This window comes from Pezoporus flaviventris, unplaced genomic scaffold (genome assembly GCF_033815535.1).
Source record: "Pezoporus flaviventris isolate CSIRO_AGI_PZ_B2104156 unplaced genomic scaffold, CSIRO_AGI_Pfla_v1 ptg000031l, whole genome shotgun sequence".
NCBI classification, from domain to species: Eukaryota; Metazoa; Chordata; class Aves; order Psittaciformes; family Psittacidae; genus Pezoporus; species Pezoporus flaviventris.
The window spans coordinates 18,293,596-18,319,511 of NW_026892579.1; the positions used below are offsets into that span (position 1 = coordinate 18,293,596).

General features: G+C 40.8%; 1 protein-coding gene across 3 annotated transcripts; it reads right to left on the minus strand.

Moving 5' to 3' along the window:
• Nucleotides 1-3,473: 3,473 nt before the first annotated feature.
• CFAP206 (cilia and flagella associated protein 206) lies at nt 3,474-25,784 on the minus strand. 3 transcript variants are annotated; one of them, XM_061460330.1, is made up of 13 exons: nt 20,112-20,211; nt 19,789-19,897; nt 18,101-18,184; nt 17,704-17,794; nt 16,422-16,610; nt 16,023-16,181; nt 14,081-14,289; nt 12,671-12,790; nt 10,904-11,102; nt 10,052-10,189; nt 7,861-8,054; nt 6,683-6,826; nt 3,474-3,779 (listed from the first exon to the last, which is right to left on the minus strand). In XM_061460330.1, the coding sequence occupies exons 2-13, from the start codon at nt 19,894-19,896 to the stop codon at nt 3,549-3,551; spliced, it is 1,866 nt and encodes a 621-aa protein (XP_061316314.1). In that variant the 5' UTR covers nt 19,897; nt 20,112-20,211; the 3' UTR covers nt 3,474-3,548. The 3 variants fall into 3 exon arrangements, with proteins under 3 accessions (XP_061316314.1, XP_061316316.1, XP_061316315.1); XM_061460332.1 differs by lacking the exons at nt 19,789-19,897; nt 20,112-20,211 and adding an exon at nt 25,638-25,784; XM_061460331.1 differs by lacking the exons at nt 16,422-16,610; nt 20,112-20,211 and having other exon boundaries at nt 19,789-19,934.
• Between the last annotated feature and the right edge of the window lie 132 nt (nt 25,785-25,916).

Sequence of the window (25,916 nt, forward strand, 5' to 3'; positions counted from 1 at the left end):
TGCTGCCGCAGCACGAACCTCGATTCAGAGGGTGAGGAGACCCGAAGGGCTTGGAAACGGCGCCGCGTTCAGTGTGTGCAGCGATGCGGGCAGTCATACACCGCCGGGTGGTATTAGTGACCGTATGGGTGCGTGCGGACTGCACAGCAATGCTTAAGGAAGCCGAGGGGTACGCTGCGGTCCGTATCTCCTGCTGGCTGTGTGATGTGTCAGTCTTGTATCCCCCGAACAGCAGCACCTGAAAAGGATGAAAAACCCAAACCCAGCTGTGAAGGGTGGTAGTGCTGATGGGGAAGTAGCAGGAACTTGTGCCAGAAACAAAGGCGGAGGTGGGACTATCCCATTCAGTGCCACCTGCGTGAAGTTCAGTTCAGCCTGTTCAGGAAATAACACCTCCCCTGTTTCTTAATCACTGCGGAGCTCAAGCAGGAGCTACTTTAACGCTGTTCACCAAAACAAGCCATGCGTTGAGTTTTGGTCTTCTGTGTTTTCCATTGGCAACTGGATTTTAGATGTCTGCATTTAACTTCCACGTACAACGAGTAGTCTGTGTAGTCCTTTTGTATTCCATTTTCTGATCAGAACCTCAGTACTTAAGAGTAGGGTTAATAACATTGTACAGTAGCAAAGAGGAGTCAGGGCAGGAATGGCTTTAAATTGACAGAGGGTAGATTTAGATTAGGTATTAGGAAGAAATTCTTCCCTGTGAGGGTGCTGAGGCACTGGTACAGGTTGCCCAGAGAAGCTGTGGATGCCCCATCCCTGGCAGTGTTCAAGGCCAGGTTGGACGGAGCTTGGCTTTGGGCAACCTGGTCTAGTGGAAGGTTTCCCTGCCCAGGGCAGAAGGTTGAAACTGGATGAGCTTTAAGGTCCCTTCCAACCTAAACCATTCTGTGATTCTACAAAGAATAAAACCTGGTAAGTGCAAATGTGTCACTTTGTTTCCAAACCCCAGACCATGAGTCTGTGCACCGCATGTGTATGGTCTTGTCCTCACGAGTACACTCACCTGTGCATCAGCAGAACCAGATTAAACAAAAACCAAACCCAAGTTCCAGTGGGCATCAGCTGAACTTTGTCTCCCCTTTCACATGACTGAAGCATTTTGAAAAGTAACCTCTCCCTTTTTTCTGAACTATTGAATTGTTGTACTATTTTATTGGCAGTAAACACCCACGAGTTCACACACACATTTCTCATAGCCGGGAGTAAGTTCATAGTTAACCAACATGTTTCTGCCATGCCAAAACCAAGATGTAGATTACAATTGTATTCACCAGTATTTTAAAACATTGTAGTATCTTCTCCAGTGAAAAGAACAAGCAGAATAAAAGGTTTTCTTTACAATAAATGTATGTATGGACTCTTGAGATACCAGCTTGTTGGTTCAAAATAAGAACTTTAACATGAAAGGTTCAAAATAAATTATGATAAAAAAATACAGATGTAGCAACAAAAAGTATTTAATAAAGCAGCAATAGGGTATTTTTTTCTTGATGTAGAAGAAGCTGCAGCTGCTAATAGCATTCATATTTTTAATAATAAAACTGAAAACTGGTGCCAGTTCATAATTTAAAAACATGGAAGAGCAGCACATCTGTCTGCTAATGCTCAGTTTATTTTCACATAAGAGAAAACCACATAGTGGAAAACCATTTAGCTAAGTTCTTTCTGTGCTCCTCTCCTTGGAAACAGATAAACAAAAGGAGAATGTTGTCATGGACAATGCCACAGGAGAGTCACCCAGCAGCTTGGATCTTCAAGCTTCATTGTACAGGCTTGTGTAACAATGGAAACCACACCACACCACGCTGCACCTGACTGAAAAAGAGATTTGGAAACCTTAGCACATTGTGTGCCATCACAGATGCACACTTCGACATTTTGCAGATAACAGCTTCTGGAGCTGTTTGTTGTTGTGAAAAGCATCTCTGTTTTAAAGTATCCCCTACTTGCATTTGAGATGTTTCATCTTGAAGCTCATGATTCACAAACAGAAATACTAGCTGCAGTTGCTTTGATAAGACCTGGCATATATTTCCCTGCCACAACAAAATAAAGCTGAAAACCTTTTCCTGTTGTGCTTTAGCTTTTCAAACATAAGTGAAACAGAGCTTTTGAAAAGGTGCCCTGGAGATAAGGTCCATGGTTTCAGCGTGCTCACCAGCACACTGTTTAGTTGATGAATACAGAAATTGCTAGAGACCTAAAAGGCTGCCAGAGCCATGGGAAGTAAATTTTCTCTTCCCTGCCTCCCTGCCTTGGCCTACACTTGTGATGCCTATTACCCTGCAGAAACACTTGGGTTAATGAATGGAGAGGCCCAAGGACTGAGAGTGATTTACTTTTGCTGGTTTTACTTTCTTGACAGTTCTGCTGTAAGGGTGGAGCTGTGACATTCAGGTGACTCTCGTCATACCAGTTTTATTTCATAGAATCACAGAATGGTTTGGGTTGGAAGGGACCTTACAGCACATATAGTTCCAAACCCCTGACATGGGCAGGGACACCTTCCATTAGACCAGGTTACTCAAAGCTCCATCCAACCTGGCCTTGAACACTGCCAGGGATGGGGCAGCCCCAGCTTCTCTGGGCAACCTGTGCCAGTGCCTCACTGCCCTCATAGTGAAGAATTTCTTCCTAATATCTAATCTAAATCTACCCTCTTTCAGTTTAAAGCCATTCCCCCTTGTCCTGTCATTACATGTCCTTGTAAAAAGTCCCCCTCCAGCTTTCTTATAGGCCCCCTTTAAGCACGGAAGCTGCAATAAGGTCTCACTGGAGCCTTCTCTTCTCCAAGCTGAACAAGCCCAAGTCTCTCAGCCTGTCTCCAAAGGAGGGTTGATCCAGCCGCCTGAGCATCTTTGTGGCCTCCTCTGGACTTGCTCTAGCAGGTCCACATGCCTCCTATGTTGGGGGATCCAGAGCTGGATGCAGTACTGCAGGTGGGGTTGCACAAAAGCAGTGGGGCAGGACTACCTCCCTTGACCAGGTCATGCTCCTGTTGATGCAGCTCAGGACACAGTTGGCTTTGTGGGCTGCAAGTGCACACTGCTGGGTCACATTAAACTTTTCATGAACCAACACCCCCAAGACCTTCTCCATGATGCTGCTCTCATTTCACACCAACGGGAATTATGCCTCCACAGGAGCTGCAGCATTGCCTCTGTATCTCATAAAAGCTACTTGTCTTACATTATTCTTTCCATGTACCAAAGACACGGCTGTCAGCGGCAGTGTTTCAGCAGGCAATCGTTGTATTAAAACCTCAAGAAAATCTAAGAACACACACTACACATTTAAATATTAGTTTATGCTAAAATCTTTAGGAACATCTTGATTCTAAATTGCTGTTTAAAATGTGGGTGCTTCAAGCTTGTAATGTCTATCGCTTGATGCCAGTCAGCAGCCCCAGCAGATAAGATAAATGAAATAAATCAACTGCTCCTGGAATCAACAGACACAGTAAAATCTTTATCATATTTCAGATATATGCAGGGAATTTTATTTATACATTCAATATACATCTTCAGATTTCTCATTTTCACTTAGGTTTCATCTACTGCTCTTGTTAAGTTTCCTTTGACCATATGAGTAGTAGGAGACAATTGTCCTCGGAGACCTTCCAGGAAAATCTGTGGTCTGGGTACATTACTTGAGTTGTCACGCTTAGTCTGGGTGCTAACATCTTTTGGCAAGTACAGTTGGGTGCAGTTCTGTCTTCTCATATTGCTGAGATCAGTCTGCATGGCATGAGTTAATTTGCGGCGCAAATTAGCCTAAAGACACAAAAAGTAGCAGATTAAGCAAAATCTGCTTTGGCATTTTAGCACTAATATACTTTAGGTGTGTTTGTATATTTTACATCTCCAGGCTTCCCAAACCTGGAACACGGTCCACTGCCAATACACAGTTGCAACTGTGATTTGATAACTCCTGAACTAGCAGGGTGTGTGAGCAGCACACATGTATGTATGTACCCACACAATTTTAAGCCAGCCTCTTACGGCTTTCCTATTTTCCTTTAGTCATTTTGCTTCATATTTTGTTAAATGCTGAAGCCTTTGTTTCGTTACAATAAAGTACTGGTTTCATGATAAGCTCTTCAGTACTTCAAATTAAATTCAATAGGTCTGAAAGCACCCTGACCACGATGTCAGGTTTGGATAAGTCCCTCTAGGTATCTGCAATCAGGGTGCACAATATTATGGATAAGCCAGCTGTGGGATCAAGTCTTTTGGTTTCTACCAAGTGCGATGGGGTTTGGGGGTTGGTGTCACTAAGTATCAGATAAAAGGGAAAAATGCCTTCTTTCAAGATATTGCTCTTTAATCCCTTGGCAAGGGGCAAAAGTTAAGATAATTTATGATTAAAGTTCTGTTTAATCACAGAAACTGCTGTATATGCAACAACAAAAAGCACTTCTCATAATGTTAATATTACAAAGTCAACACTTGAAACAACAAAATGTTCCTTAGTCCAATGAGCCTTCTATGTCAGCAGATGTACACACTGTAAAACTTATGACATAATGTTGTAATCAAAATACAAAAATACAGTCTTGTGGCAGGATCCAGGCCCCTGCATGTGAGTGAGAAAGACCCTGGAGTCCAGTCCAGTCAGCAGAGACTGGAGTCAGTGGAAGCGGGAGAGTGATTAAGTTGGCCTAATTCAGTGTTTGTATTGGGATGAGTCAAAATGTTCTCCAGACTCCACTAACTAGGTCCCTCTCAGCTAGAACAGAAGTTAAAGCACCTGTATTTAGACACATTTCAATCTACAGCTGAATCTTATGCATGGTGTCACCAAGGAAAATACAGAAAAGAACAATAAAGAACTTTCTGAAGAGACAGCGTAGAAAGACAGTATTTTAGTCCTTTTTTCCAAGGATTTTTATGAAAATTAAAAACAAAAGCAGGCATGAGATACTGTCTCTCTTTTATGCTTATCCCTCTTGAAAACCAAATGCATGCTACTGCAAGGAACTGTGCTTGCATAGAGAAACAAATGTGAGCTGAAAATTTTGCTTGTGACATCAAATAGGTGTTCTAATGACATATTTTAACACTTCATCACTATCACTGTGAGTTTTCTGGCTAACTATGAACAGCAGGAAGAAAACTAAGACGTAAGAGCTCATTTTCTAACAAATCCCAAAATATGTCCAATGCTCCCTTAAAGTATCAAACTCACAGACACATTGGTAAGTTTTCCTGATATTTTAGCACTTTGATTCTAAATGTTGTATCAGCTCCATATTACGCATTCAGCTTACTCACTATAGACAAAACACTTGCATACATCTGGGATTTTTTGTTTCATCTCAGCATCACTCATCTCCAGTATGGACAGTTGAGGCTAAAACACCCCTTAGTACTTTAAAGTACTTTCTCTAAATATCTCAAACTAATGAGCTACACATTTGCCTGTGAATGGTCTTCATGCTCAGCTATTGGGAAACATCCACTTTTGCTTATGCTAAAATAAGTCACTGACCACATCTTACATTTATTTATGTACTTTTGCCCATTAAAGAAGCAAAAGAGGCTTTTAGCCAGGCCCCTTGTAAACCTAATTGGCTTCTTTACATACCTCAGGAACAACTATTACTTAGAATCCTTTATAAGCCAGTTAACACTGGCAAGACTTCTCAGTACAGAATTTTGGCTTCATTTTATAATGTTGAAGATTTCATGGCAAAAAGAACAACAGAAAAGAAATAAGCAGAACAGCAGGCCATAGGCCTCTGTAGTGCATGAATTCACAGACAAAACATAGTCAACCCTGCAGTATTCTGTGTCCAGTGAATATTGGTAACTGCAATATTCCCTGTATTCACAGGTTCATTTTGATTGAATTCTGAAAACCAGGTGCTATACATGGGCCTCTGCATGTGCTGGCAAACCCTAGAAAGAAGCTTTTAAAGATATGCATATTGAAAAGCTTTCATGTATGCAGCCAACCTTCTGTTGACAGACTGTGCTTTCCAATCCATAAGCAAATCATCATGATATTATAACAAACATTTCCTCTGGCTTATATATACAACAGAAAACCTACTTGCATTTCTTACCACTCCAGTCCTATATGAAAGAGGCCTCATGCTTTGATACCCTCCCAGGATGGGTAAGTTAGCTCAAAGAAAGCCTCTGCAGGGTCAAACACATCCAAAGTTATTCCTAACCATTCTGTCTGCCAGTTACGACATTTTCCTCCTCTTCCTTCATGGTAATGAATATTAATATAAATTACTCAACGTGCAATAGAGTTTAACCTTTCTGCAACCTGTTGTTTCTCATTGATTTGTTGGCTTTTTTCTTTTACACATTAAGTATATAGTAATATCTTCAACCTGTTTATTTCAATGTAGAGAAACAACTTTAGAATTCAAGCTAATAAACACATTCTTATTCCTTAGAGGAGGCAACTGAAAAACTTGGAATGAATAGCCTTAGCAGTGGAAGCACTGGTCATAAAAACTAGGGAAGAATAGGGGAGAACTGAGAGAATATGAAAGTCTAGAAATAAGGAGAGAAAATACCTGGAAAAAAATATTGCACCAGTTGTAACCAAGTGTGTTTTTGAATAAGGTTAGATTTATGTTGCAAGGAACAAAAGTTTACAGTAATTTATTCTGAACTTTGTTATCCAACAATGAAAATCTGGCAGTAACAATACAAACCAATTTGATAGCTTTTCTTCTCATTTCCCATTCATTCCACTCATAGGATGTCACAATGGTTGGAGGCAAGATATGTGTATCAGTTTGAGAACTACTGTCATGTTTTACAGTTGGTTTCATCAAACACTTGTCTGGAGTTCTGGCCTGGATGAAAACAAACAAACAAAACCAAGCAAGGCATTACCAAGAAGAACACAGACATCTCAGAAAAATAGCAAATGGATATGCTACTTTTTAAAAGCAAACAGAAACCTGCAAACCACAAGTGGATAATGACTTTTTACATTCAACAGTGTTTTTTTCTTCCTGCCCCCACCAAAAAGAAGAAACCATTAAATATTAGATGGATTTAATTTCTGTCAGAAAGCCCTTTAAGCAGAGGCCACAGCTGCAGAGTCCACATCTCGAGTGAGTGCTTCATCATTGGATTCTGGTAAGAAGGGGTCCCATCACCACTGCCACCAGTATTTTATGAAGCAGGCACCTTAGTTTGTCTTTATGAATGGACTAAAAGTCACAACATAACTGGGAGAAGTGCTTACATCTCTGCCAGAGCCAGGACATAAACTGTATCTTTCTCACCAACGGCCAGTTCAAGACTACATTCTTTCCATTGCTAGGGACCTAGAATTCACAATGGATCACAGAGAATGTCTATGAATCCAAATAAAATCTTTGGATTTCACATAGTAGCATTGTCACATTCATGATTAATGAGTCCCTTTTCATTTTGTAATATAATCCATAACTCTTGTCCCCAGATATCATTCCACCCTCATCCAGCACATACAGACGAATTGCTAAGGTAAAGCTCCAATTAATAAGGTATCTGGCTTATCTTCTATTGCACTTATTTATTGTGCCTTTAAGTTTTGCAAAAATAAGGAAAAGAAACATCAGACACAGGATCTTTCTAGGCTAAGGACAAACAGCTTTTATTGCTGTCACAATCCTTTGGCTCTATGTACTCTCCTATGAAGAGATAAGGTAAGAACAACATAAAGAGAAAATGTTTCTCATCAACACTCTGAAGACCTGGAAAAGATGGACCTTCAGACTTTCTGTATGACAGGCAAATGACTATACTTCTAAAGATTGTTATCATCTGTTCTCTTTATGTTCTAGAAAGAACAGACCAATCAGTGAGCTGTTCAGCAAGAGACATGAGCAACGTATACCTGTGCATATGGAACAAGGTATTCAAACTGATGATGAAGCTCAAGCAGTTGAATTAGCTCTGCATATTCTTTTGCTTTTTCTACATTCAACTGAATGAACTTATCTGGATCTTGAGCAAAGATGTACGCAGCTTCTTTGGAAGTAAAAACGTAACATTTCTCCTTGTGCTTCAAAATTCCAACAGCAGGATTTCCTAAAAAAAAACCAAATTCAAAACAAAACAAAAGCAAACCAAAAAAGCCAAAAACCTAAACAAACCAAGCTCCACAAAATAAAATGGTTAACAGTATGTTATCCAATACAAAATACATTCATTATCAAGATTCTGTGTTTTCCTCAAGTCGGTTTCACTTCCTTTTTTCTGAAATCAGAATAACCCCCTGAAAGTAAGCTTTTTAGAGACAGACGAGTCTATTTTGTTAGGTCAGTACACCTGCTTTTGCCCAGTTCACTTCCAGCTCACCTTACTGCATATCTGTCGAAAAAAACAACAGATAAAACACCTACAGCAAAGGTGTAAGAAAACAGCCCATACCCACAAACATTTCCCCTATAATCCCCAGAAATATTTGCTTGCAGATCAGCAGTCCATTTATACCAAAGGGCATAACACTGAAATTAACTGAAGAAGCAGATGAAGCATCTGAAAAGCTGGACAATAACAGAGAAAATGGAATGCCAATAAAGGCTGAATAACTTACATAGAAAAACACAAATTGAGCTCAATGACAGTGGCAGCTCTGCTTCAGCTGTCATTGCCCAGGAAAGATCCAGAATCATCATAGACAGTGCCCTGAAATACTAAATGGCACTACTCAGTGGCAATCATACAAGCAAATAGAATGCCACATTTGTAATACTACATTTTGTTCCAACATGACAGAATATGAAGAAGTAAAATGGAGTTGGGAATAATCAGAGGCTTGGGATAATTTTCACAGAAGAAGAGATTAAAGAAGGAGGCCTCTTCAGCATTAAAAAGAAGCAAGCAAAAATAAATAATATGATAGGAGGTTATAAAACCATGAATTGTAATATAAAATTACAATTTGCTAATTTTCCTAATAGAAAGTCTATCAGGTCTTTCATTAAATTACTAAGCCAGAGCTTAAAACCATCTTAAAAAGAGGTACCTTTTCATAGTATATATAATTATAATTGCAGGACTCTTGACAGTATTAATATTCCATGGCAAACTCTAAATGCATTCAAAAAGCAATTAGATAAATGAAAAATGTCTCTCAAGGATTATTCAACAGAAAGTTACAGTCTCAGCATTTATCTGAGGAAATCCCATAACCACTAACTGCTAGAACAGGGAACGATATAATTAAGGAAGGATCATTCCTACTTGATTCATAATCTTCAAGTGTTCATGATTTTCTATGTGCAGAAATTAGATACAGGGCTAGAGAAACCTTTGGTCCAGCCCAGGGCAGTTTTTCTCATATGTAATACTAAATAAGCAATTTACACTGCTGATAAAATATGTATTTTTTTTTAATACTGCCAATTAATGGTAATATTTTCCTCCCAAATTCCTTAGATTAAAAAATAATAATCCTATATAGATAGGTTCTATAAAGGATAGGAAGATAGAAAACATGAATTGATGGGGTAGCTGAAATCAGGCTTGCTTTCAAGACAAATGACCCTAGAACAGACCAAAAAAATCCCTATGATTCCTTGACTTTATCAAGTGCACTTCTGCATTCTTTTCAGAGAAGATTCTTGGTACATTATAACAGCTATTTAAAAATACATATGATGTAGGCATGAACGGGTGTGTTTGCAACACACAGATACGCAAAATAGAAGGAATGACCATTTTCCTATGCCTGTATTAAAACACATTAACAGCAGTAAACAAGCCTGAACTGAGCTGCAGCATAGGTTATACAGACGCAGATACAGCAGTTGGAAAACATTTATCCATTCCATCTTGTTTCTGCCTCTGCTTGCTTGTGCCTGCTTCCTCTTGAAAGCCTCTTAACTTCTATTTAGGGCAGTTTATTTGTGTATTTTTAAAAGAAAAACACTTTAACAGGCGAAATAAGTTATTTGGGGTGAAAATTACAAACATGATAATACAGTACTCTAGCTAGAGGATGCATTCAGAACATGTCTTTATATCTTCCCTATTACTTGTGTACATATAAAGTATGGAAAAGACTTAACTACAAAGAATACCTGGGAGGGTGAGGCCTTTTACACCAATCGCATGTGCACAGAAACCATGGTATTGGATTAGCAACTGATCAAAATGATCAATAGTCTCTGGAAAAAGCCATTCCTGGTTCTTGAAATCAGAAACATTCACTCTGGTTCCTAAGAAAAAGATGGATGAAGGAAGGACTTCAGTGAGAAAACATCAGATGCTGAAAATACAATACTGTTATGGGATGACCAAGATCCCAAAAGCCAAACTTTAGCCCTGCTTTAAGAGAGATCCTGCTGAAAAATCAGTTCTGCAGGAGGCTTCTTTAGCAGTATTAGTTTTTTTTGGAAGCAGAGGACAACAACAGGAAGGTAATATCTTATTCTTCTGTTTTGTTTTCACCCACTCAGGCATTACAAATCCCCTTAAGTATAGCTTGGTTGCTAGGGATACCATCTTACAAACAAATACGTCTGGTAACCAAAGTCCTGTTAGATTAGTTTTATTCCCCCTCCATTTCAGAAGTTCTGAAAGGTATAAAAAGACATAAACAAACATAAGAAATTAAAAAAAAAGTATTCTTCCCTGATCATTCTGCCATTTTTATAAGGCATGTTTGTATCCAGTAGATATATTTTATAGATTTTACTATTTATAATTATTTATAATTTCATCTATTCTATATTTATATTTTTATATACAAAAGTAAAAGCCCAGACTACGCTACCTGAAAACTAAATCCACACACTACAAGCTGTATTTTAATTTACTGTGCAAATTCTGATTATTAAAAATTACATATGGAACACCTTCTGTAAAAAAAATTCAAACCACCAAATCTTGGGAAATCAAAGAAAACCAAAACCTGCAATAACTTTCAGTACCCATGGTTTCTCTTAACCTTTCCTCATCACTTTTCACAGTCAGTCCTTCCAGAAGAGATGTTAGCAGTTCCTCAGGAAAAAGCTGTGACTGGATTTCCAAGAACTGTTGTAGATTGTTAGTCATACTTGTGAGGAACTTTATCAGTAGCATCTCATCCTGAAAGCCGGTCCAGAGGTTAGAAAGTGCAATAAAGAGAGGCTAGAAAATAAAGAAAATGAGCTGAAATCCAGATTTGTTTTATTTCTGCAGTGTAACCCAAGTGCTGTGCAGAGTTTCTGCTATGAACAAAGTGGGGCTGACCTCTAAGGCCTTCAGCACTGAGAAATTCCAGGGAAACTCCTGGCATAGTAAGAGGAGTTCCCTTCACATACACCCAAAGAATGTACAGCCAGCACATAGGCCTATAGGCCTGAATGGTACCTTTCTACATTTTACATCACAGCCTTTCTGAAATGCATTACTCTGAGTACATGTTTGGAATTTAGTGTTTCACTGAAAATACAGTTTTACAACTGAAAATAAGGTGTTCAGGAATAATTGTTCAGAAGAAATGCACCTGGTTAACTACCAACTGAAGTAAACCCATACCTTATATGTGCAAAAAATCAGGTTTTGTTATTTTGCCTGCCCTGCTTCTAGAGTGACTTGGTACCACAGCCCCCAGGCCATCAGGTGTGACAGATTAATGGGGTACAAGCCCTTACTTGCAAGTACTCTGCTGTACCACCAGAGTGGTATAGCATTCCCAACAGAACTGGAATCTGCCATTCCCAGCAGCAACGCTGACATACAGCTGTACACATGTACAGCAGAAACCTACAAACTCTGACTATAAATGACAATTTCAGTGTCAGTGACATAAAATGTGCCCTTTTACATCTAAACACACAGAGGAGATTGAACAAATCTGAAATGCACACAAACAACATTGTATTTTATGCATGTTAACAGTATTATTATAAGAACAGCCAACAAAGTCAGCTCTGGAATCCATCAGCATCTCTAATATGCTGTGGAAATTTTATGGTTACAAAAATGGAAGAAAATAAGGGCAGCAAGATCCCAATCATTCCTTCTAGAATTAACAAAGAATATTAATGAAATCTACTATGTTTCCTAAAATAAATATAAGCCTTATCTTACAGATAAGTCCTTCAGACTTGATCCTAGGAGGGCTCTAATTTTGTCTCTTGGTTGTGTTCCACAAAACTTGCAGAAAATCATATAATTTGAGATTGCCAGGCTCTGACAAATTCAACTGAAATTGGCCAACAGTTTCAGAAGCTACTGGGAGGGGCAAAGAGGCTGAAACCCCCGTCACATAAACCTGATTTCTTTAGAAAAATGATTATCAAAGACTAATACTGTAATTACAGGAACTGCTATCTGAAGGGACTTCAAAAGAATCACACTGATGTGCTGTTATCTGTCATCTTTACAGTTTCTGCAAGGAACAGGAAAGAATATTTACAAAAACAGGAAAATACCACTGTAAATCTACAAATACTGACAAATTACTCAAGGCACAGTAAAATCCACTTAATTCCTTCTCTCCTTTTTCGTATCTTGCTTTTCTTTCACCTTGAGATCAAGCCTTTCTGTTTAGTTGGCCCCTTCAAAAATCACAGATTCTGTTATAATAGAGACAAAAATATAGCCTTTTTCTTAATACGAACTGTACAAAAATACACCAGCAAAGTATTTCGTAATACTTATGTATTTTTTTATAATTAAGAAGAAATAGGGTTTCCATTCGAAATACTCACAAAAACTTCGTTGGCATCGACAGAAACTTTATTCTCTACTGTGTTTTTCAACTGCTCCATTGTTGTTGCGAACTGCACCTGCATCTTTTCAACTTCTTGAGCACTTGTAATTGCATCAGACTGGAAACAGAACTTACTTCAGGTAAAAAGTATGACAGTCAAAAAATCAAGTATTTAGTAATAAGTATTTACTTGGATCTCTTAATTCAACTGATTTCAGACAACTGTTTTAAGGAATGAAATGTATCCTAACTATCCACAAAATACATTTTTCTGCAAGTGTAAAACCAGGCACTTCTCTCAACATACACCAGTAATTTTTTACAAAAAAACCTCAACATTTTTACACTAAGGAGAATTGGAAAGAAAAAATAGAAAGGAAATATCTTTCTAACCCTTATGCTATACAGGAAAGACTGCAGTTTCTCAAAAGACAAATGTAAAGGTCTTTAAAAAAAGCAAAACCAAAATCCAACCAAACAAAACCCCATCAGATTTCAAGAACTTAAATTGTATTCTTCAAAGATTTCTGATGACTCCATATATGTTGGGGATGTCTTCAGACTAAAACTGAGATGATTTATGGATTGAACACAGAGATTTTTTCTCTTATGCCTTTTGGGATAGAGTGTGTATCACTAGGAAAACAAGAAAAAAGTCCTGCTTTTAAAGTTCTTTGTTAATGAAATTAAATCAGAAGAGGAAAATTTCTGAAATTAAATGGAAGCACAGATACACTGAAACAAACAATCCATTTTGTCTTTTAGCTAAGAGTAGCCAAACCCAGTAAGTTAGGTACAAAGTTCAGTATGATAGATGATGTAGGTTCTCATATAGCAGATAGCATGGTGGGGATCTGTTATAAACCACCCTATCAGGATGAATAGGCAGATAAATGAGGGAACTGGGGTTGCTTACTCTGGAGAAAAGGAGGATGAGGGGAGACCTTATAACTCTCTACAACTACCTGAGAGGAGGTTGTAGCGAGGGGAGTGTCAGTCTCTTCTCCCAGGTAACAAGTGATAGGACAAGAAGAAATGGCCTCAAGTTGCACATGGGAGGGTTTAGATTGGATATTAAGAAAAATGTCTTCACCAAAAGGGTTGCCAAGCGCTGGCACAGGCTGCTCAGGGGAGTGGTGGAGTCACCACCCCTGGAGGTATTTAAAAGACATATAGATGTGGTACTTATAGACATGGTTTAGTGGTGGATGTGGCAGTGCTACATTAATGGTTGGATCCAATGATCTTCAACGTTCTTTCTAACCTAAATGATTCTATGATTCTATACTTATTTTTTTCATTTATTTCTGAATAATTTTTCTTGCATTTCTGTCCTGTACAAGTAGGTAATTTGAATACATTGCATCTGCAATAAAAACCCACAGGATATAACATGATGGTATCTCACCAGAAGGATGCAAAGGAACGCCTCATATTGTCTCACATTGAACAGGGCTTCTTTTAATTTAAAAGAACTTAGCTGTGTATGCCTGTGTTGGTCTTCCTGCATGGATTCCAACAGAGTTGTGTACTGGTGGGCCCGTAGGTGGCAATTATTAAGACCTTCATCGATAGTCCGTGTAGCTGATGGAATGGCTTCATTCAGAATGGCTGGCACTATTTGTGCAGAATAAATACGAGATATGTATAAAAATAATTATTTAAATCATTAGCAAATGGCTGAAATGCAGTATTTGAGCAAAGCAGTCTTCCATTTTGATCATTTTTGATCTCTAAATTTTTTCCTTATATTTGTGAATTCCTTTTTAGCACAATTTTTCGATTCTTGGTTTCCTCATTTGCAAAATACTTGTCATGCTAGCAACATCAGCAAGCAGCAGTGCAAGGAATTGTGCTTGAGGTATGTTTACCCAAACCCTTGTGAGCACAGAGAGGTTAGATTCAACAGAGCTAGAATGGGAACTAAATTTGTACAGGTACTACGAGTGGTCTAACCACAGATGGAAAAAGCTGAGCACTTGGCTGATTTACTTTTTGGAAGCAGGGTAGAAAACCAAGCCCAGGTGAGACTGCTGCTAACACTTACATTAAGGCTTTAGCGATCTAACTACTACCCCTAAGCATAAAGACATCCATTTTATCTCCTCAGCTAAGAGCATTCATGCTGTGTTTTTTCCATTAAATCGTATGTAAACAGCTTAGTGCAAAAAAGCCCATATTATAGTAAGCCAACAAAGGTAACAGGATTAACAATCATACTATCTATTCTAAATCCCACAGATATTATAGTGACAAAGACCACAACATGTTGTAAATTGTGCCTTTCGTAGAACCACAATAGTTGAATGCTCTCTCACGCTGTAACTCGGGCCCAGCGAACCTAGAGTAGACTCAGCCACAACACAGAAAGCTGACATTTGTGGGTAAGTATGTTTTAAAAATAGAAAACCAACAATGCCTTGCTTAGCATATGAGAAAAAAAAAAAGAATTATCACCAAATCTAGAAAGTTGCTTACTTCTTTTTCTGTGCTTTACTTAAAATCCCGTCTAGCTAAGCCAGTGCTTTGCTTTCCAATAAAGCACAGTTTTCTTATCAGGAAAAGTATGTGTTGTAACCTTTACTCCAGAAACTCCAGCCTTTTAAAATAAAAGGTTTTAACCTAAAATTGGGCTGCAGACCCTTCATACAAATAAGTCTCCACAATGAGCTACAACACTGCACACATATTAACAAAAACATTTCCACTGACCAGTCATTTATGTGGTTATTAATTGTAAATTTACCAGAAATAATGGGGCTTTGGGGGAAAAGAAAAAGTAAGAGGAATAGAAAGTATTGCCCTACACTGAATACAGCTCTTGAAAAATTTCAGGGTGGCCACTGACAGCTTTTTTTTTTGCTTATTGAAGAAGCAGAAATATTCAAAATGCAAGATTTTTGAGAATACATTAAGAACCTCATACTCTAAATTACCAGAATACAGCTCAGCAACTTTTATCACTTCTCATCACACATACTTAACAGAAAATTGTAACTGGATTGACAGTGTCCTTTTAAGATTTTAACTACTTTTAAAGGCAAACATTACATATTTAATTAACTTAATGGCAAGGGATCATGGAACAAGTTATCATGAACTGAATTAGTGCATGAAGTTAACACAGATAATACTTCCACAACAACCACACAGGGCTTTCTCTTAGCTAAAAAGTAGTAGCCTATGTGGAATCCTATAATCGATACCAAATATTTACTTTTCCTTCAGATTTACAGGCTCTGAGTCAAAGCTGTTTACCTAGAGATGGGATATTATTGGAGCTGCTCCAGTGAAGAAGGCCAGGGAGAATTATTTGGGAATACACAGCCTAAATGCAGTTATCTACTTACAGTCATCAATGCTGTTTCCTCCTTTCCCACATGCCTTGTTGTACAACCGAATTCCTGTGACTAGCATGGCAAAAGTTTTCAGCTGTTGCTCTTTGCTCTTCTTACCAAGTGAGGTGAAAGTCATTATCTCTCTCTGGGGGAATACACTCTGCAGGGCAGCTACAAGCATTAAGTATGAGGGAACAGAAAAACCATTAAACAAGCAAAAATACCCTCTCCTGAACAACTGCAAAAAGTAGGAAATCTACGGCAAATTTAGATTTCAAGGCTCAGCAGTGACACTAGGTAGTAAGCATTCACTCTAGTTTACAACAGCTGTATGTAAAAGCCATCAAAGATAAGACGAAATTTCATTTTTCAGTAAGAAAAACCCAATTTCACACCTGGGAGCTTACTGACCTGTTACCTCCCTGACAACCCCAATATCTGTTGGGGATCCTAGGCCAGAGGCCAGCAGCACATAGCTAACGATCTTTCGATGCACATTTTCCATTTCTTCTTGCAGATGAGGACAACTGTCTGTGATATCTCTGACCACAGGAGCCAGCCTTGCCTCCAGAACACGGTGCTGCTCACTGAGGAATTCAGCTAGGAAAAAAGAACAGTTAGAAAGTGCCATTTAAATTCTTTGGAATTTGGCTTATACAGAGGGTCCGGTTCATTTCCACCAAGTCAGAACACTAAAGGTTTTGGAAGCAGAAATGTGTAAGAGATATTTAAGGTACCATACCATTATAATTAACAACAGTGGAGTTAAACATTAATGTAATTATCATGATTAACATCAGTCAGTAGAGTCCAGAGAACTATTCAGACCAAATTAATCAGCAAGTCTCTGGCTCTCTGAACTCCTCTGACTGCAATAGGACCTAGCACACACACATGATACATGCCTAAAGTTACATGCTCAAAACTGAAGACTACTCAGGATCCCAGAATCTTCCTAGACTTACTGAGCTTACTGAGCTCTTTATATTCAAAGGACTATGGAGCAGCTTCGTAGTGTTGCTAGTTTTTGGGTTTAATCCATGCTAACAAGAAAACATTTTCATTACCTCCCCACACAGAAATGTTTATTTTTTGTCTACTTTTGTTCTGCCCTCTGTTTCCCAGCCAGCCCTCAGTGTCCCATTTGGATCTGAAGTTACAGTTACAGGAGAGACATTTTCTCCAGGTAATTTTTCTTCCACATTCCCATTCTCAGACCATATGAAGTTACCACTGATAAGACAAAAATATACTCAGTTAAAACTGTAACTGATTGTTCAAGATTGCTCATATCTCTCTGTTAGGGCTATTGATAAAACATCAAGTTCTCTTTCAGACACAGTGCAGTTCCGGGTACTAGTTCTCTTTCAAATACACAGGTGCATAAGTTTTTCTTGCTGAAGGCAGCTAACTAGTGCACCTGAAAGCATAATTGTTCTCAAGCGATCTAACACATTACGTTTAGCAAACCTCTCAGACAGGATGAGTGTACTTTCAAATCTAATGTACTTTTTTTCCTCTACTATATCCATACTGGAACACCATACTTCTAAGCAGCACAGTTCTCCAGGGATTTTTATTTTGCTTTACTACCAATAGTCATCTAAGAGGTATCATTGTTAGCCCTACAGAGAGAGATATTGAATCCTTAACTCAGTATCAACTTCTTCTATGGAAACATATTTGAAATTACCTCGGTTTGCATAGTTCATATCAAAGTAAACTTGCATCTTAATTGTGCTCAGGGATGGGTTTGTTGTGTCAAGCAGTCTGGTAACACAGAGCTAAGAAGAGAGGCAGAGAAGTGAGTTCTTTCTCTGGGGAAAAGTCTGAACTGACAGCGATTATGCTGCAGCTTTCACAATTGCAGTAGACCCCCCCTTGTTGCCATTCTCTCTGTATAAGGCATTTATTTACATGAAGAAACACACAGTCTAGTCTTTAGCTACAGAACCACGAGAGAAAAAGTAGCATTAAAATTTTGAAAGTGTTCACACCAGAATAAAACGGCATTTTAGCTACAGGAACTGGTAGCAAATAACGCTACAGTCTTAACTAAGTGCTGACTTTCAACATGATGTCAGAATTACCTGGATAATATTTTGCACATCTTCTTTTGTAAGGATTTGATCCACTTTAAAGTCATTTCTTGGATCTAAAGCAACAGCTTTCACCTAGAGGTTGCCAAAAGAAAGCTATTATTTTACATCTCAACATACACTCTGCAACTAACCTTTTGTTTCCTGAAAAAGTCTAATGCAGTCAGTATTTCTTTACTATTTCAATCTTTTATAATGAAACAAAGTTACATCATTTCACATGCTGCCAGTTTCAATCTTAGTTCTCAGATATAAGGGGGGAAAAATCTATTTGTGATGCAACTTTGCAGAGAAATATTTCAATGCATCTCCTTTCTTGAAAATATTTTTTTGTAAGTAAAATCTTATAAAAATCCATTGTGGTTGTTATATGCATTAGTATAAATGTTTACCATTTGGATAAAAAAATCCATTCCGTTCTGCATACAGGGAACTATCTGCGTGTTTGCAGCTGGTATGCATGCTGCATATCTTGCCCAGTATAGGATCTTCTCTCACTATAATTCACGTAAGTTTTACTGATCATGTTCAATTGATCAACACTGCTTCTGAACCCAATGTATTTTTTTAATACCATGATGTCACATTTAGAGAAAGGCAGACTAACAGTACTGCTGTGCACCATTTACATTCATTTACAAGTTTATTGAGAGCTGATTCTGTTCTTATACCATACATAAAAAAAGAACCTAGCTCCATCTTTCTTCAGACTGAGCTTTGCCGATGCATTCGGACTATATTCTGCAGCACTGCTGTGTGTCCTAAGAGGAGATGCCACAGTGTGTAATATTTTTTAGGATAACTAAGTTGTCTACCAAGGACAGCACTGAGATTGATTCCATTGCATTTTTAGTTTAAGTGGGATCCAAGCCCACTCCTTCAAAGATTCAGCAGCCCATTTATACTACGTGGCCCTGGCAAAACAGAGAAACAAACAAAAGAATCCATCACAGTAGAGGGAAGAGGTAAAAGTCAAAGAATAAATACAGCTGCTGAAATAAACATTTGCTTATGAGTCATGCCTTTTTGTTCATTTATGAGAGTGGGAAGAAATGTTATTTAAACTTGGGAACACTTCTCTTTTTCACTTTAGAAACAAAATCAAATGGTTTCTCTCCCTGCAGAAGAAAACTGTTGGGAGTTCAAAGAGTTCTCAGGACTCAGGGCCTGCATCCTTTTCAGGGCCTTATATTCACATAGACAGCATTTCAGAGGAATTAACTACTTTTCCATGATTTTAGGACCCTCTATTGAATGTCACTGAACATCCCTTTAAAACTTCTTAGTGTGGGCAATCAGAAACCTCAAAGTCCAAGTCACCCCTGACAGCCTCGGCTACTGCCATCCCAGCCATGGACTCGTTGTTTTACATTTGTTGACTTTTAAGACCAAAGGAATAATTTCCATCCTCTCCTACATCATTCCGTCCAAGCAGTGTTGGCGACTTCAGGGGAACTACTGACCTCACGTAAAATTAATCCCTTACCTCATAAAAGCCTCAAAAAACAGTTTGAAGTGCCAAGCTACAGGCACACAGGTCTGAAACTTCTCATCTGTAGGCTATCAAGACATATTTACCTCAATATTTTACGCTCCATAGCAGAATTTGAACGTGATTAGAAAAGCGCCCATATGAAATAACAATAAAAAGCAGCCCTGAACATTTACTTTGCCCTTACCATGAAAGCCACTAAGGTTTCAGGAACAGTTTGTCCCTGGGTGGCGCATTCCTGTCCGATCTCGCGAATGATTTTCCTGACGACATTCCTGGTCTGGTCGGAGGACATGCTGGACAAGCACACGCGTTAACGGGATCAGCAGTCGTTTAAGAAGAGGTCGGGAGCGCTTTCCAACCACGTGGGGCTCAGGTCCCTCGTGCCGCGGTACCGCCGCCCGCAGCCCCCCCCGGCTCCTGCGCCTCGGCCGCCTGCCAGGGCACCCCCGTCCCTGCCCCGCAGCTCTCCCACCGCATACGGGCGCCCACTGAACGTCCCGAACCCACCTGAACCGTGTCCACGCACACCCCCCGCCCTGTCCTGTCCCGGCCGGCGACGAGCGGTAAAAAAAGGCCGCAGGCGGGCAGCAGCCACCAGGGTTGCCATGGGGACGCGGCCCGGCCTCTGCCGCCGCCGTCTGGGGGGAGCGCTGAGGGTGGGGCTGTGGATGTGTGTCTGTGGGCAAAGAATATTTATGTGGGCGTACATGCAAAATATAGGTACATATGTGCCTGCGTATGTACCAAATGTGTATAAAGAGGCGTAGGAGTATATGTAGATATGTGCATAAACATCCACATGAAGTTCAACGTGGCGATGTGCAACATCCTGCACATGGGCTGGGACAATCCCAAGCGCAAATACAGGCTGGGTGGATAAGTGATTTAGAGCAGCTCTGAGAAGGACTTAGGGGTGCTGGCTGACGGGAAGCTCAACATGAGCCAGCAGTGTGCACTTACAGCCATGAAACCCAACTGTTATCATGACCAGCATCAAAAGAAGCATGATCAGCAGGCCAAGGGAGGTGATCCTGCCCATCTGCTCCACACTCGTAAGACCTCACCTGAAGTCCTGTGTGCAGCTCTGGATCTCCCAACACAAGAGGGATGTGGACCTTTAGAGCAAGTCCAGAAGAAGCCACAAAGATGCTCAGAGGGTTGGAGCACCTCTCCCGTGAAGACAGGCTGAGAGAGCTAGGCTTGTTCTGGAGAAGAGAAGGCTCCAGGGAGACCTTATAGCAGCCTTCCAGAGCCTACAAGAAATCTTGGGGGGGCTTTTTACAAGGGCATGTTGGGATAGGACGGGGGGAATGACTTTAAACTGAAAAAGATTAGATTTAAATTAGATATTAGGAGGAAATTCTTTACTATGAGGGTGGTGAGGCACTGGAACAGAGAAGTTGTGGCTGCATATACACGTGTACCTATGTATATACACATGTATATATATGTGTGTGTATATATATGCAGATGCAAAACACACATACCTTCGATATATTTGAATATCTTCCAAAGGAGCTTACGAGGGTAGGAGGGGGCAGGAAGAGGAGCAGGCACAGAGCTGTGATTTATTTCTTTGCATAGTCTCTGTTTTATTTACAGTTCTTTGGGCTTGAGCTCAAGGTGGTGGCAGGGCAGCCTGCCAGTCCCTCAGGGAGCAAGTGTAGGCCAGTATCGTGCCTCACACCAGCTGCCACCACAAGGCCTGCAAGCACTGGACAATATCCGTATCTTTGGAGACATGGTTGTTGTCCAGGTCACTGTAGACCACCTTCCTCTGCGGTGGTCCACTTCCCTGGGTAGGTCCACTTTGAAGGGATACTTCTCCTTCACTGCCTAGGGGAGCAGCTCCAGAGACTGCAGGCAGCGGCCCCACTTCTCCCCATCCCATTGACAGGATGGTCGCTCGTGAGGGGGGCACTTCCCAGCCCTCCAGAGCCAGGCTGCTGGTCCCCATGTCCTAGCACTGGAGCATCCACTTGCCTGGTGGTGAAATATCTCTGCATCTCACACCAGGGAAGAAGCAGCAGGCTTTTTCTGCCTCCTGCCTGCCTCCTACTGCTGCCCCCAGGGCTGCTCTGCTCCCTCCTCCTTCTCCCTCACCAAGGGGGTGGACCTCTGCTTCTGCTGCTTCTCTTTGGAGGTAGCTGGCATCTGGGTCTCTGTGGTAGCCAGCAGCCAGGTCTCTGCTTCAGCCACCACGTCCATTTTCACGTGCCTGGGTGCAGAGGCTGGCTTGCCCATATGTAGCTGCTGGAGAAAGGCCCAGTAGGTGTAGGCCAGGCCCCAGCACAGCACCAGGAGCTGCTGTCTCTGCGTAGATGAGACAACTGGCCTTCGGGTGCTCAACCACCTCAGCAGGCCTCCACAGCTCCTCAGGTGTGAACTGCTACACCGCTGCGGGTGAGAACCACTGCAGGCACCTGCCCAAGCCCTCCCACACCCCTTCCCACCCAGGAATCGTCTGTGCTGGGGCACATCCCTCAGCCTCACCCCCCACCAGGGCATCCACAGAGGCACCACTGAGGGCAGAACCAGGGCTGCTGGGCTGGGGGTTCAAGGAGGTGGTAGGGGGTGGTGTGCAGCAGGGGGCATGGGGACACTGTCATTACCCACACCAGAAGCATCCAGCTTCCAAACCAGGCTGACAGCACACAGCAGCATGAGTGATCCCATTGTCCAGAGTCTTCAGAAGGACGGGGTCCATTGTAGTAGCACTGCCAGGGAGACCTGTCCCCTAGGGATGAGGTGGAAGGTGTAATCACCGATTGCCTCCAAGAGATGGAGCAGCACTGTAGGGGCCAAACTCCAAGCTCAAGACCACTTTTACCATAGGTCCTCCAGGGCAAAACACAGTAACACAGCAAACAGCAAAGGCTGAAAACAGCCAGTCACAATCTCTGACAAGTCTGTTGTTATCTCGTCCCCTCCTGAAGCCCCATGTTGGGTGCCAAAAAGGCAGTGTTGGGTTGACCCCAAACACCAGCAAAGCACCCAAACTGCTGTTTGCTCTCTCCCAAACCCTGCAGTAGGGCTGGTGAGAAGATGGGAAGAGCAAAAGCAAGAAAACTCATGAGTCAAAACATAGACCATTTAAAAAGTAAAGGAAAGAGGGATACCACAACCACAGCCACCACCACCCCCAACCAATGAAAAGGCAGTCACTCACCAGCTCCCACAAGCAGATGGATGCCCACTCTCAGAGCAAGGGCCACCATGGAAGACAAAAACCCCCACAGACAAATCCCTGCCTCCTCCCTCTATCTTAGCTTTTGTAGCTAAGCATGATATTATATGGCATGGCCAGTTTGGGTCAGCTGTCCCAGCTGTGTCCCCTCCCAGATTCTTGCTTGTGCCCAGCCTAGTTGCCAGTAGGGCAGAGTAGGAAAAAGAAAACCTTGAGGCTGCGCAAGCAGACAGGCAAAACACCCATATGTTATCAACATTGGTTTAGCCACAAATCCAAAGCACAGCACCACAGGGGCTGCTGTGAAGAAAGCAAACTCCATCCCAGCCAGAACTGATGCAAATAAATAAATGCAAACAATATGTAGATATATGCATGTATATATGTATACACAGACTTGTGTGAGTTGTATACAGTGACTGCTGGATGCAGAGGTGGCACAGACAAGGCTACTTAACTCTGCAATGCAAGCAAGAGAGCCAAACTTGCTTTCAGATATCATGCTTGCTGCTGGAGATGGCAATTCCTGCAGGTGTTAATGGGGTTACAGCCCACAGGCAGTGGCCCAGTGAGCCCCAAGTTCATCCCCAGCTCTTCCACACACCAGTGAGCGTGCTGATGAATGATAGCAATGCTTTGCTGTAACTAGTTCAGTTAGTCAATACTCAGTTAGTTCAAGCTTTTACATGTCAGAGAGAGGAAAGAGTAATAGTGAGTTAATTATCTTTAAAAACCATGTCCTTAAAAGGCAATCAGGTAAGCTCAAAAGGCACAGGGAATGCAGGGATAAGATCTGACAAACTACATCAGTTTTCACCTGATTTAATTCTTTCTCTGTGATTTAAGGCCTCTCTACTGAGATAGGATCGAGATGGTAATTTTTTTCCTGTGTGACCTCAGACAAGTCACTCTTATCAACAAAATTAAGATGATGCTATGCTACCTGGTGAGCACCTGCAGGATTACATCCATGTTGTCAGTGTGTGCACAAGGCTACAGTGCTGTCAGTTTCAGCATCACCTGTGGGAAACACTTTGGGAAGGTCTGTGGAGTGGGCTTCAAAATAACCCTGCAACGGACATTGTGAAGTGTTAGGTTTCATTCTAGTAGCACTGCTAATGGGGCTTCTTAATATGTCTTCTGCATTCCCATAAAAAAAAAAAAAAAAAAAAAATCAATGCCTTAAGCTCAGTACTTATAGTAAGATATTTATCAAGGGAACAAAAACCTACAGGACCACTTTTTCCACAAATTGCAGGATGGAAAGCTTTCAGCCTCCCTTCCTGAAGCAGAAGCCTGTTGCTGAGTTTAGGGTTGCAGAGATCCCCCTCTGCACTTCTAAATAAATCACACATGATGCAATCAAAAGTGGAGAGGAGCGAGGGGAGCAGAATAACGTAGTTCTGGGGATTAAGAGGAAAAAGAGAAGGTGCCACTACCAGGTTTCTCTCTACAAAAGCAAATTTCAAAAAGCAGTGAGAAAACCTGGTGCTCAAAGCAGTGATGGTAATGCTTTGTCCTGAAAAGATTATCAGCTAAAAGTGGGTGGTTTTAGTTTAACCAAACACTATCAGTAGCAGAGTTGGTGCTGTAATTTGCAATTTTACAGCTGCAGAAAGCCAGTTCCCATCCATAACAGTCAGAGGCTATGGCTAACACATTCACAGGCTTACACAAATACTTTCCGAGAAAGCAGGAAGCCATAGGTGGGATTTTTCCTGAAAAGCAAGAAGAAGGAAAGGGAAGAAAGAAAGAGAAGAACAGCTAATTATATGTTTTCCAAAGAAAACTTAGTTTCAGGGAAGGTTTGTGGTCTATATTAGACCACAACATTAATTTAATTTGTTGGTATGCTACTGAAGACTTAGGTTGTAAAACAGTGTTTCATGATCAAAGCAGCTGGATTTTTTCCTAGAATTAGTATTAATTTTCACTTTTAAACATAGTTCCTGGAAATAGAGGGCTGGTTTATCCAGTGTTCTTGTAACTAGAATTAAAGACAGTCCTTAATCCTTCCTCCAAAAATCGCAATATACAGCTGCTCAGAGACTGAAAGACAGATAAACTCTTCCCCCCAGCGGTGTGTCTGAGACATTGACTGGTACTGATACACAATAAAAAGAGTGGGGTTTTTTTTTGTGATATAAGGATTTGACGAGTCATTAAAAACACAGTAGTTTTTAAATTGCTATAAAGGTTGACAGCCTAGTGCTTTCTTCAAGGGAAAGCATATCACCTATTAACTGCCACATTTAGGAAGTAACCTCTTTCTGCATCTATATCCATAAGGCAGATTTACCCAATAGGTGGCTCGAGCATAAGCATATCCCCCGATTTGCCACTGTGGGGACAAAGTTGCAGCTGGGTGCTTTCACACCACAGAGCTGAAGGGAAAACAACCTAGAACCAGTGATTGTGATGCAGCAGGTGATTTTAGAGCACAACCTGAGCCCTCTACCTTGGGAGGACAGATGTGCCACGCCACCTTCTTCAGTTTGTTAGCTCACAAAAAAATGAGTTTTGAAGCTGAGAATGTTTTGGTGCAAGAGTTATTATTCTTTCTTCCTCCTCCATCAGCATTTGGAGGCCTGTGTGCTTGCACTGCCTTGCTTGGAGCACCACATAGTACCATCTGATGGCACTGGCCGGCTCAGCTTGTGACACATTCACACGATGGTAAAGGAATGTTAAACTGATTTTCTGTCTTCTTCTCCCAGCTCCATCATTTTGCTGCAGTGAAGAAGGTATACCTGGGTATGCCAGCACTGTGCCTCCCCATAATTCTCACTATATCAGATTTTTACTAAAATATGAGGGTACCTAGCAGAAAGTTTAAATTTACTCACTGTATAGGGAACTCCGATCAGGGAAGGTGACTGTTGTCCCCAGGATGAACGTGTTCCCAAGCCATCAAGATTTTGCTGGACAAAGAAGTCCAATTTGGCTTTTAACTTAGAAATTGAAAAATTCAGTCACAGATAACACAGCACTAAAGGTTTACTCTTCATTTGGGCATTTCTGAAAAAAAAACCACCCCAAAACTCAAACCAAAACCAAAAACCAAACAACCAAACCAAACCTAGCCATAGAAACCCAGTTAACAAATGCACTATTGCTAGCGTGCA